The sequence below is a fragment of the Zonotrichia albicollis genome, chromosome 5 (assembly GCF_047830755.1).
Source record: "Zonotrichia albicollis isolate bZonAlb1 chromosome 5, bZonAlb1.hap1, whole genome shotgun sequence".
Lineage (NCBI taxonomy): Eukaryota > Metazoa > Chordata > Aves > Passeriformes > Passerellidae > Zonotrichia > Zonotrichia albicollis.
The window spans coordinates 32,153,620-32,167,117 of NC_133823.1; the positions used below are offsets into that span (position 1 = coordinate 32,153,620).

The following is a 13,498-nucleotide window of genomic DNA, read 5'->3' on the forward strand; positions in this document are numbered from 1 at the left end:
TAAGTTAGCTTGCAGTTATCTAATGAGTCCAACAGCCCTCAAAAATGTCTTACAAATAGAAGTGTTGAAAACTTCATATCTTAAATTACATGTAATTTATTCCTCGATTTTTAATTCATGCTTTTTTCACGTGTATGAACATGGTCACATAGCTTTTAAATTTATACATATGTCCAAACTCACTAGTTTAAAAGTTTCTTGATGAAATGAATTATTTTTAATATATAGCTTATGTGTTGCAAATAATCAGAATGCCTGTTGTAGACAAGGTGGTTTGCAGTTCATAAGACATAAGTGGTCCTTGAATTGCACAGAATTTTCACTCTTTCTTGATCTGATGATTGTAAAAATATAGAAGATATCTATTTGTCAGTTAAATTGCAGCTTCTGAAAGTGACACTTTTATTGCATAGGCTAGTGGCCAAAGAGGGAAAAGAAAGTTCTGTGAAAGGTTTCTGAAAATGTAAAATCTGTGGGTTACACCTACACCTGGACAATTATTTTGTCTTCAGAAAACACCTAGTTAAGATCAAGAATAATAATTACTTTGTGTTTTGTTAATGAACAAAGATATGGACAAAAGATAAATCTTTTAAAGGAGTAAAGATAGATCAAATAGGATGTGAGGCAGGGTTTAAACTTTGGGCTTCCAAATGGAAAATAAATTATTCAGCATGCATTTCAGCATTCTGTTATTTCAGAAGGTTGACTATAACATAAGCAATATTGTTTTAGAAGAAACTTCTTTAAGAGATATTTGTTCATTCTGGTTACAGAGGTAAGCATACAGATTTTTCCTTTAATATTGACTGCTTTTTGGCCAGTTAAAGAAATATGATCTCCCTGCTGTTCATGTTGAATAAAACCAGCTGCACAAATGTCTTTGATCCACATGATGAAACAGGATTACCTGAAATGTGGTATCTCATTTGGATACCATTGGTACATTTGCGAAATATCATTTGCACCAACCCCCCAGTGCAGCCAACAACAAGAGTCACTTCCCTGCTTTCTTTGCTGCATGGCTCAAATGCACCTATGAGACTTTGAAGCCAGATCACCAGATCTGCTAGATACTTTTCATTAGTTTTATGTTCAATATTTATGTATCTTCCTTATAATCAAAGTTCAAAAAAATTATTGAGCATATACAGTTTTATAAAAAGTTACTCCTGCAAAAAATGAGTAGAAAGTAGTGAACATTACTTTAACTTCCTACACCACTTGTTATTACAGAAAAACACTGTGCAAAATTTGAAGAATCAGTTAAATCAGTTAAATTAACGTACACTGCTTATAATGTAACACTTTTTATTATAAAATTGGCTTCTGTGGTTTTCATTATAGAGACATTTTTTAATTGCTTAACTGAAGGTTCAGCCAAAGCCCCAGCATTTATATTCAGATTTTTTTTTTCCTTAGAATTACAGTATATAAATGTATGTTTTTATTGGTAACTCTCTTATGAATTACCTATACAAATAATGAAATATCTATTGCACAAATATTGGGCAATGTGTAGAGAATTATAAGCATCTGAATAATTTGATTCCTGCAGTGTACTCTAAATCTTTTATGAAAAAGCTGATTTATTTTAAAAATCGGGTCAAGTTCTTTAGGTAGTAATGTTTTATAGTCTGGAAGTACTGCACTGCTTAGTTTCAATGGAGAAAAGCAAAATGGGAGTTACACAGTATTGTGATGGAAATGCTGACTCTGCCAGTATGAGAATGTCAGAGTATTTCACTTTGACTTTTCTTGCTGGACATACTTAACACCACTAAGGATAAAATTACTTTTTAATTTACAACTTATCTCTCTGCACTTTCTGTAGTGGTCAGAGTTCCCTATTATAATTTCTCCCTAAGGCTATATCTTAAAGTTTCACTTCAGCTGCCATTTTAAATTAACTTTAAGAGTGTGCAGAGAGTAAAACCTCTCTATTCCTCAGTGACTCTCAAAAAACACAAGTTTCAGCAGGATTATGCATTAGAGAGAACCTTGAACTGTTTTTCTTAAGACCCTTGTGCTTACTTAGTCAGTGTACTGTTCAACTCTGTTTATATTTTGTTCAGGGTCATTAAAATCCCAGACACACGTGCTCCTATGTATTTCCATGCATGGAGGATTGTGAGGGCATAAAGAAAAGAGGAGTGAATAGAAAGGCACATTGTGTGGCTTGCTGCTTGGTGTCAGTGTGCATGAGCTGCTGCTTACCTGGCATCTGACTGTCCTTTTTTGTTTGCTGTTCTGGTTTTGCCACAACGTAGCCAGTAGAAAAGAAAAGAGGGTTTGAAGCATGAAAATGAGTATCTAATCACTGTTCTCCTACTACCAAAATATCTCTTCCTTGTCTGTTGACTTTCCTGTCTAGTGATTGTTTCACTGTCTGCCTTAAATATTTAATTGCTATTATTTTAATATACAGGAGATATAATGTAGGTGTAAACTAAGCATGGTTGAAGAAAAGCAAGACAAAGAGTGGAAATGCCCACAAGAAGAGAAATGGTGGAAAGAGAATGAAGAAGAAAGTAGGAAAGAGCAGAAAAATGCAGTGCAATTTGAAATTGGGCAAGATAGAGAATGACTAATAAAATTTATTTCAGTTATATAAAGTGTATGTTACTTTTTTTTTTTTTAATTGGTCAGCCATTATCTGACATCTTACAGTAGTTTCTGTTCTTTTTCAAGGGGACAGTTCTCTACAAATTTGCGTGAAATGTAGCATGGCTTGCAGGAATGCACCCATGGTGCAAGCTGGAAGACTTATTCTGGGAACTGATATGTACACACATCTGCAAACCCTTTTGTTGGTGTCTCTGTCTGGTTTTTTCCTATTTGCACACTTAATGCATACAGAGAACGTGCAACAAAGGGATAGGGAAATGAGTGGATGATTTTACGCTTGGTACCCAGAAGTTATGAAAGAGGTATCTTTTAAAACAATGGTCTCTGTGTAGAGAATTTTCTTTTTCTCAAAGCATCTGCCGTGCGTTTGTTCCTCTGAGTCATTTTCTTTCAGGCTGGGTTTGGTTCGGTGTATTTTAACTCTCCAGAAGTATTCCTGTCTTCTCAGGGCTAGAAAATAATCCTCTTATCCCCAAGAGGATCAGTAGGCTGGAATAGACTGGACATGAGTTAATGCTGCCCTAGTTAGCATAAAACTGGAATTTTCTTGTAAGACTTGCTTTGTGGTTATTTTTCTGTGTCTAGCCATGAGTCCTGGTTTCTTTGGCTCATTTTCCCTTTGATAGTGATTTGTTGCTTGCTTTAGTGATCCCTTCTCAGTCAGAGGGAATGCTTCAAAGATTTGTCTTTGAATCTTTTTCAGTCCTTAGGAGCAGAAAATTCTCCTCTATGATGATTCTGATTGTAATGTATTAAGGCTGACTGCACAAATATATAAAAGATGAAAAAGTGGCATTCAGTCTGTGTTTGGGAAAAAAATACTTCACTTATTTTTATTTGATTACCCTTTTTTCAATTCATAAACTCTGTTATCTGAGCTGGCAACTGGAAAGTTATTGCTGAATCAATATTTGAGTATTTTCTTATTCACCTAATTTTGGTGTAATCACCAAAAGAAATTCATGACAAGTAATCCTCATCTTTTATCAACTTGTACACTGAAAAGAAAATACAATTAGAAACGGAAAGAGAGTACAACTAAGCCTCTTTCAGTGTTCACCATTTGAAATACCTGTGCTCTTGCCAGTTGTAAATGTGAATTCTTCCTTCCACAATAGACAGTGGAGTCCCGCACCATGTGTGTTTCCCATGCATCAAACATTGCCTTAATGACAGCTGAGGTAATTTGGTATCGAATTGCTTACTTATGTGCTTTCCTCTGGGGCAGGCAGTGTGTGATGAAGCAGGTCAGGACTCGTTTTCAGTATGACACTGATGTGATACAACAAGTCTCAATCCCAGCTAGTGCTGAGGAATAGCTCCCACTACTTGAGACTGACCATGTGCATGTGTATGCACAAGTCAAGGAACAACATAGAACTTGTCCTCCTAAGAAAACAGTTTACTTATTAAATGTTACCTGACAAAAAATGTCTAAATGGATTTTTTTTTTGTTTTAGGTTCTCATGCTTAAGACAATTTCTTAAGCACTTTATGAACATAGAACTTAGGAAACAATAGAAAGCTATACAGCTTGCATGCAACTAAAATGGGATCTGTCTGAGAAAATAATTAGGCTTGGAGGAGAGGTTTTCCTTTGCAAGATGTTTCTGGAAAGGAAAGAAAAATAGAACAAATGGTTATGTAGGGCTTCGTATTACAGCTCTTGTCTGTGATTGTCTAGAAATTGAATTAACTTCTCTCTTGTGCATACTGTTTAAAATTTAGCTGAGAAAAGACTACACAGAGGTTAGGACTCTGAAGGTCTAATAATCAGAAATAGTAGCAGAGGTCCTCACACTGGTAGAAGGGACAACTTGTGACAAGAGGAAAAGAGGGGAGGAGGGGGAAGAGAAATGTTAATTTTGGCAGTAGAGCTGACAGAATAGATTTGTCTCCAAGGCAAATAGTTGTAAAAGTAGGCCAAATGGGTCTGCTGAGTAAACAAATGGAAGTTTGTTAGTTCTTTCCAAAAATGATACTTTCTCTGTGCACTATCTAGGTAACAGAAGACAGAAAAAGAATTTGTTAGCATTTTAATTACTGAAGACAATTGCATATAGCTTTAATGCCACTACAAACTGAGGCTTTTGCCTTCAGGAATAAAACATCTATTGTTCATTAACACAGAGAGCTTGCCCACAATTATTATGTTATTAAGGGGAATTGTGTTATGTGTAAACCTGGTGGATTTCTTAACTCTGCATTCTGTAATAACCATGGCATTTCAAGTTTACAATGCAATATTTTCAGAAGGGTGCTTTAAACCATTTTTATTTATGTTAATTACATGAAGTTTGTAATTAAAAAGAACAATAAAAGTGAGGCTGTTCAGTTTTAAAGACTTCTCACTGATTGTTATTTTATAGTATCTGTCATCCTGTAGTGTTGCATGCTTTTCCTAAATAGGTAGGAACTCCTTGGGGTTATTTTTGTTTCTGGGGGTAATGGGAAGTCATCTGATAGAGGGGAAAAAAATTAAATCTGAAGTATTACTGGGATGTAACTGCAAAAATTCTCTCATCAACACGTACAAGTTAAAGGAAAAATACCAAATTTTTGCAGCAAATTTTAAATATTTAAAAATATTTTTAACAATTTGGTCATCTTTTACTTTGAATTGACTATCCATAAATTTCTGAGGTTATATTTGTTAACTTAAAAAAGAAAACATACTAGAGTTGAAAACTAAAAGTTTGGGGGGAAGATCCCTTTTGAAGCTTGTTGTCAATAATTCTTCATTTTGTTGTTGTTAGAACAAGATTTGAATATTGGGGTGGCAGAGGAAGAAGAGGGAAAGGAGGGAAGGGAAAGGACATAAAAAAACACAGATTAGGATTATGGAGTGAGAAGAAACAGTGGTAAAGATCAGAGTCAGTTTGCAGGACTGGGATGGGAATAACAGCCCTGGCAAGGCTTGGCAAAATTTGTTTTCAGGATATAGGGACAATCTGAGAACAGAAGACTGGTTGCTCATGAGCAATTTTCTTTTAACGACTCTCCAATCTGTCTCTGCTCCCTGCAAAAATGCACAGCAGACACTAAAAACCAAGAATTACTGACTTCTCATACTTGCTGGGCTGCCAGAGATAGAGATAAATCAGGGCATAGCCCAGAGTAATAGGACAGCCTGATATGAGGGTATCAAACAGAAAAAAGGTGGGAACAGGTACATTCATGGCAGCAGTATGGGCTGAGAACACAGAGTAGTTTACACTGGCAAATGCTTGATTGACCTGAGGTAAACAAAATTATGCTTTGCTTTTACATACTTATAAGTCACTCTAGATAAGTGTATGTTTTGTCTGTACCTAAATCCATCCCTTTTGTTGGGACGTATCTTTTTGGTAGTGGAAGATGTATTACTTACATGCATAAAAATCCAGCCCTAGGACACTAGTTTATGTTCTTGATCTAAAGCAAGAGTAAACCTATTTAAAGTGTACCAATATGAAACCTGTGCCATGGGATCATGTTAGGTTGACTGGGCAAGATGGACAAAAATCCCAGAATCCCAGAATGGGTCAGGATGGAAGGAGCACAGTGGGTCATCTGTATCAGCCTCCCTGCTCAAGCAGAACACATGGCGCAGGATTGCATCCAGACAGTTCTTGAGTATCTCCAGTGTGGAAGACCCCACACCCTCTCTCTGCAATCCCTTCTGGTGCTCAGTTACCCACACAGTAAAATTCTTCCTAACATTCTGGTGGGGCTTTCTGTGAATCAGTTGTCTGTTGTCTCTTGTCCTGTTGACTCCACTGAGCAGAAGGTGGATCTGCCCTTTTGTTACCCTCCCTTCAGATACTTCTATACACATTTTGTGTGCAGAATCAGCGACGTTTAGGTAGATAGGAGTGATAAATTATATCAAAATGGATTAGACTGTGGTCAAAACAAGCCAATACACAAGTTATGCAGGAAAAACTCATTTACCAAAACAGGACAGGAGATAGTTTTAAAATGTAGGTGTATTGTGTACAATTTTCTTTGTATTCAGAAATGTCTCCCTACCTTTTAAACAAAGTTTATTCTAGCAAGTCATTTCTTTGTGAAATACTTTCTTTGTTAAACACTTCAAAGCACCATGTGCTGATTTCAGTAGCAATTTAGATTTTTGCAGCAGAGTGTAATGTCTTCTTGTGTGCGATCAGCCTGAACCAATCCTTTATATTCTTTTTGTCTTTCTACATGTGTGTGGGCTGCAGATGGTTCTGTGAAGGAAAAGAACTCCAGAATTCCCCTGACATTCAGATCCATTCTGAAAGTGGAGGACTTCATTCACTAATTATAGTAGAAGCCTTTGAAGACGACACTGGGCGCTATACTTGTCTGGCTTCAAATTCTTTTGGTTCAGATAGCACATCAGCTGAAATATTCATTGAAGGTAAGAGATAAAATAATAAAATACTTGATGCATTTAACAAAAGATATTAAGCTGAAGTTCACTTTTGGTTCTTTATCTTAACATTACATTCATTATGGTGGTAATTTTATGGTATTCCTCTACTTTTCTTTAACAAACATATTTTTAACATCAAATAATATTAATTCTGATATTTCAATGAATGTATCAGGAATCACTGAGTAGATTGCTATTCATTTAGGGCAGAAAAGAGATAAAGAATGAAATAGGAGGAATCAACAAAAACTTTGGCATATCATTATAAGCAGTACTTCTGTAAATCACTAGTTAATGTTTTGACTAGTGATAGTAATAATGATTTTCCTGGTAGCAGTAATCCCCATCTCAGTTTTGACATATCTGCCTCCCTGTGCAAATATATGTGGCTGCCCAAAATGAGTCATCTTTAGTCATGCGTAAATGTACTAGAATCCATTATCTTTGGCATACTGATTTTAAGTCAGATTGAAGTCAGTCATATTGGTTTTGTCCACAAACAGCTGCTAGTTATTGTCAAAATATTTCCTGACTGCAAAATTAGTAATAACTCAAGTATTATTTTCTCTGAGAAAAGTTAATGATGAACATGAGTAAAATTATTAAGTTATCTTTTAGTAGACAACTGTATTTCAGGCAAGATTATCTTAACTGAATACCAATTTTAATTCATGCATCTCCCAAAAAATTAGGTACTACATATTCTTTTACCAGTTTTGTAACTCATTAAAGTTAATTTAAATGGTCACTTGAAAGCATAAAATAAATGAACATAAGAAATAGTCATAAGAAATCTAAATAATGACACACCAAAATGATGAAATAGATTTTTATTAACCAAACAAAAATCTTTTTGCCCTTAATTAGCTAAATCATGACATAGCCTTTATAGGATTTATTTCATTATGCTCTTTATTCTCAGAACTTTTTAATATGCCATTGGGATATAATAGCAAAATCCCCAAGACTTTTCTGAATCTTACAGATTCTAGTAGGAGTTTTCTTTACAGTAGTAATGATGATTTCAGAATTACTCAGGTGTAGTACAAATACATACTGCTGTGTGAGGTTATAGGGACAGAAGCAACAGTAAAAGATGAATAAAAGTATTCATTCTCTGACATCTGCCATCTTGCTATATGGAAGTCCTATCTTGAAGTTTTATAACATGTTACTTTCAAAGAGAAAGACTTGTACAAGTCATTAGGCTCATCCCCTGTCATTTTAAGGAAAACAGGTTGTCACACAAGCAGTGCTTTGTACATTAATAGACTTGATGACACTGATGCGTCATACTTTCTTTTGTGCAGCAGGCCCAGCCATGCAAGACCTGATTGTTCTAAGTTCTTAAGAAATCCTTTCATGTAGACCCACTTTGATGACTGGACATTTGCTTCTCTCTTCTCATCTGTTCTATACTAATTATTGCTTTGATTTTTTTTTACAGCATAAACTTTGTAAATCAATAGGGTTTTTAGTCCCAGCATTGTTACACTGGAATCTGTCTATGCTATACTGTGTATATTGATTATTGATTATGCTTGTGGTTTGCATTAAACATACAGCTATCCATATATGTGCACAAATTCCTTGAGGAATAATATGTACTGCATAAATGTCTAGAATAAATGTGTGAAGTATCTGTTGTCAGGAAAAATTAGGACAAAGGGAAAAAATGCTTTCATATTTTTTCTTTAAGTAAGCTTGGGGTATTGCCAAACACATACATTATAGCAAGACTTCCACTGGCAAGAAATAGCAGAGAATAAATGTTATGTGTAGGTTAATGTAAATAGTCTGAAATGTGGACATCATGGGCAGCAAGTTTAGTCTGAAAATGTCTTGGTACACTGAGTTGCTCTTACTTAAGTTTGAAGATTTGTTATCTGTATAAGCCATATGTTTGCTTAAGCTTCAAATTTAAAATTTAAGTAAATAAAATTATACATTTCCCGTAAAGCAATAGTACTCAGCATTTTTTTTTTTCTGTCTTGGCCATATTTGTCTCAATAACAAGGGAGACAGCTAGGAGCCCAGGGAAAGCAGTGTGCAATTAAATTGGCATGCTTATGATTTCTGTAACTGTCTAAAGTACATAGTTACAGATAAAAAAACTTATCAGATAAAAAACCTGCCATAGTTTGTTACAGAGGGTTCTCAATTCTTGAAGCGAAACGCAAAAGTATCATAGTTTTTCCTTTGGAATTTAAACATTAAATAAATCAATAAAAATATATGAGATTATTGAAAAAACTTTCTTTTCCAGGTGCCAGTTCTACAGATTCAGAGACTGAAAGTTTAATTTTCCAGTTAAAATCTGGAGCTATGCCACAGTAAGTGTGTAAAGCATTACCAATATTGTGTAAATGCCCTTAATAAGGGATACTGTAAAATCTTTGGTTTTACAATCCAAACAAGCATCTGGGGTACACTTATGTATGCCTTGTCTTTTTTGTTTCTCTCATGTGATATAAATGTGTAGTATAATAACTGTAAATCATATTAATTTGCTTGTTCTGTCAGAGAAGGCTGACCTCACTCTGACAACGTATTTGTTGATACTAATTTTTCATATTCAAAAGAAAACTCAAGTTAACCAAGTTTTCATTTGTAGTCACCCAATCCAGTGCCTCCAAAGAAATATGTAGAGGACTACAATTAAAGAAAAAAAAAATTAGTTTCATCTTAAATCAGTACTTTTTATTGCGTGAGGAAGTGCAAATTAGCCAAAGGTTGTGTTCTACTCAAGCTTCATTCATCCATCTTGATCTTCAGCAGTCATGTTGATCTTTTCAGTTGATAATAGCATACTTAAATATGTAGAAAGTACAAGGTGGCTTACATATTAAAAACTAACACATTCTCATTTCAAATCCTATAAAATGCTTCCTGGGTTTTTATTTTTCAGGGCCCAAAAGAAAACCACTTCTGTTTCTTTGACAATAGGATCTTCTACACCAAAATCAGGAGTGACCACAGCTGTAATTCAACCTATCTCCATGCCCAGTCAGCAGGTATTTTTAGACAATTTTTAAATTAGTAAAAGTATTTCAGATTTTCTTCCAAGATTTACAACACCTGAAAAACTCTGTCATTTTGAGGAATCATATTGTTAAACTATAAACTAGCATTAGTATATTAAGAATTATGGTTTTTAAAAATTAAGTATTTATCCACTGAATGGGACACAAAAGTAAGTATACATATCGATTCTTGCACAACATGTAACACAGCATTTAAGCAGCAGACAGATCCAGTGATGATGAAAATTACAGAGTTTATCACTTAATAGTGACTTGTTCAAGTCCTAAAAGAATGTACTACAAATGAATGCCTGCAATATTTTTAGTGAAAGTTTAAATTTTGTTATTAAATTTATATTGCTGTCATTTCTTTGGGCCCTTTAGAGAAAAAGAAATTTTACTATCTAAATGTTAAATATAGAAAATCATGTTCATTCATTTGTACTAAGTCTTTAATACCACTGTGGCTAACTTTACATGTTTACATGTAAATTGTAAAATACATACAAAATTTAAATCTCTGTCATCCTATACATGGTAAGTTCTTTTCCCTTTCTTGAGCTAACCTTGATAAGCTTTGAGGCACCTGGATTTATTTATCATTGCATCAGTGAAGGGATGTAGGAGCAGGAGAAGCAAAAATGCTTCAGTGCAAAAGATTTACTTGAATCTATTAACAGGAGTCAAATCCTCAAAATACTTTCAGGCAAAGACAATTGGACACAAAATTCTAATTGGAAGTATAGAAGCTCTCAAGCATTTGTTTTGATTTCAGAATATAACAGATGTGAAATAGTGATGTCTTCCAAGAAGTATGGTAGAAAGAACGATGAGACTGCGCATGTGAGAGTTTGAATTTTTGCATATACATGGGGGCCGTATATCAAAAATAGTATTCTTTCCATTTCACAGCATTCTTGCATTGCTTTGCAGGCTCAAAGCCCTACTTCATACCTGCACCATCTGGATGGACCCAAGCCTATCTATTCTGCACCTATTTTTACAAAGGTATGTTTTATCCATCATGATTTTTATATCATACTCTTATAGTCCAAAAGAAAATATCAAATTTATGTATCCTAATGCAGGAAGGCTTGATCAAGTTCAAACTTTTCAGTATCAATGACTTCCTAAGAAAATACTTTTCCACTGCAACAGCGAAGTTCTTATGCATTCTACTAATGGATTAAAATTAATATTCTGTATGAGTTTTCTTATGGCTGTGCCTGCTCTCCATTGATAAATCTTTGTAGAATATAGCAAGGAAAGTACTAATTACTAATAATAGTCTTGACAAAGCTTCATTCACAATAATTTATCTACTGATAAGAACAAATAACACAGGCTTTTTAACTCTGATTTAGAAAAAAAATTGTAAATTAAAATTCATAGAACCAGTTAGGTTGGGAAAGACCATTAAGATCATCAAGCCCAACCATTAACCCAGCATGACTAAGCCCACTGCTAAACCATGTTGATAAGTGCCACATCTACATGGCTTTTAAATACCTCCATGGATGGTGGCTTCCCTGGGTAGCCAGTACTTGGCAACCCTTTCTCTGAACAATTTTTCCAATATCCAATCTAAACCTCCTTGTGACACCTTCAGGCCATTTCCTCTTGTCCAATTGTGTGTTACTTTTGAGAAGACCCCAACCCCCACTTCATTACAAATTCCTGGAGAGCAATTACATCCCCCCCAAGCCTCTGTTTCTCACGACTAAACAGCCCCAGTTCTCTCAGCTACTTCTCATAGGATTTGTGCTCTAAACCCTTTACTAGCTTTGTTGCTCTTCTTTGGACATGCTCCAGCACCTCAGTATTTTTCCTGAGGGGGCCAAAATTCAGCATGGGATGAGAGGTGCAGCCTCACCACTGCTTAGTACAAGAGCCAATCCTTTCTTCTGCTGATCATACTTTTTAGAAGAGAAGTTTCTGTTCAGAAAATTCTATTCCGTATTTCTCACCTAATTACTTAAGTCAATATTTATCTTCACAGTCATCCCAAATCAAACTTAAGAACCGGGAATTAGGTAGCAGCAAAAAAAGGATGGCATGCTTCCCTATCTATAAAATACAGCTTCAGTTGAAAATATTATTTCAATTTGCCTCAAACAATGATTTCCATAGTAGCAATTATTATTTAATTACTACTTGCTGAAGCCAGAATGAAGTATTTCTGGTTATTATTTCAGGAAAACATTTGATTAAAAATTAATATGGACAGCAAATAGTTTTACCTGGAGATAAGAGTAAGAGTAAGCCCTGCTCTCTACAGCTGTCTAGCTTGGCTCCAGCATATTCCTGTCTCATGTCTAGAAAGGTCTGATTCTGTCCCTCATAATTCTGCACCCACACTGCAGGTGTCACAAGAGGGTGAATAGTGGAGGTGCAGGAGATTAGAGAATGTGGTTACTGCATGGTTGGGAGGCAGGCAATTTCCCGGTAAGAGTGGGAAACAGAAGTCCATCCCCTATCCAGATACTACCAAAGCAATCAAAACTCTGCTATTTCTTCCTAATGCTCATATCTCTTCTCCCTGAAATTCTTTACTGAAGAATTTGAGCTGCTTAAGACAGCTGGGACATACCAAAACAAAAAAACTAATTAAACAAGAAAACAAACCAGATATGAAGAATAAAATATAAACTTAATCCAGCATCCTGACATAAATTTCTCCTCACTCAAAGTTCAGGGAACAGCGCAAAGATTTTCAGGTTTCCATGTAACAAAATTCTTATGCATTTGATTAACTAGAGATCTGTGAATATAAACTAGAATAACTCTGAGCTTAGACCTAATTTCAAGTGCTTTGCTGCAGTAAGGTCTAAAACTTAGTCAATCAATTGCAAAGGACATAAGAGCCACTGCAGAGTAAAAAAAGACTCCTTGATTTATAATCTTGAGATAGATAACAAAGGTAAAAATAGTGGCTATCATCTGTCAGTTCTGTTACTTAAAATATTGTGTTTCTCTCTTGTTGCAGCTCTTCATTAAAGATCTAGTCTCTTCCGAAATTTTTCACATGGGTACAACGATTTATTACAGCCAGAGTACTGTCACAGAAGCTATCCATACACTAGTTAATATATCCTAATCATATTGGTGTCATCTAATTTTTCTTCTTTATTACATATGGCTCAGATGAAAAGTAGCTCCACCTTCTAGAGCTGGACCCAAAGGCAGCTCAGCTACTCTCAGGATTAGGTCAACCTTAATCTTAAACTTAAATCAACCTTAAGTTCCAGAATTTTCATTTCAATTTGTGGAAGAACAAAAATTGAAAGCTCAAACTATAGTGATCTGCTTGTGTTAATTTGAGGAATTAAACACTTCTGCACTTTTCCAATCTTTGGTCTTTTTTAAGAATGTATTTGTAAATAACCTATCCAATAATTTTTAACTATATAGACATATTAAATTCAATCAGAATGAAAGAAAATGTCTA

General features: G+C 34.9%; 1 protein-coding gene across 9 annotated transcripts in view; it reads left to right on the forward strand.

Moving 5' to 3' along the window:
• Nucleotides 1-13,498, forward strand: part of PALLD (palladin, cytoskeletal associated protein) — a 184,424-nt gene that overhangs the window by 53,861 nt on the left and 117,065 nt on the right. For all 9 annotated transcript variants that reach the window (XM_074541217.1, XM_005493911.3, XM_026797381.2 and 6 more), the window contains 4 exons: nucleotides 6,834-7,012; nucleotides 9,294-9,360; nucleotides 9,936-10,041; nucleotides 10,984-11,058. In XM_074541217.1, coding sequence (XP_074397318.1) covers nucleotides 6,834-7,012; nucleotides 9,294-9,360; nucleotides 9,936-10,041; nucleotides 10,984-11,058 — 427 coding nt within the window. The remainder of the gene's footprint in view (nucleotides 1-6,833; nucleotides 7,013-9,293; nucleotides 9,361-9,935; nucleotides 10,042-10,983; nucleotides 11,059-13,498) is intronic.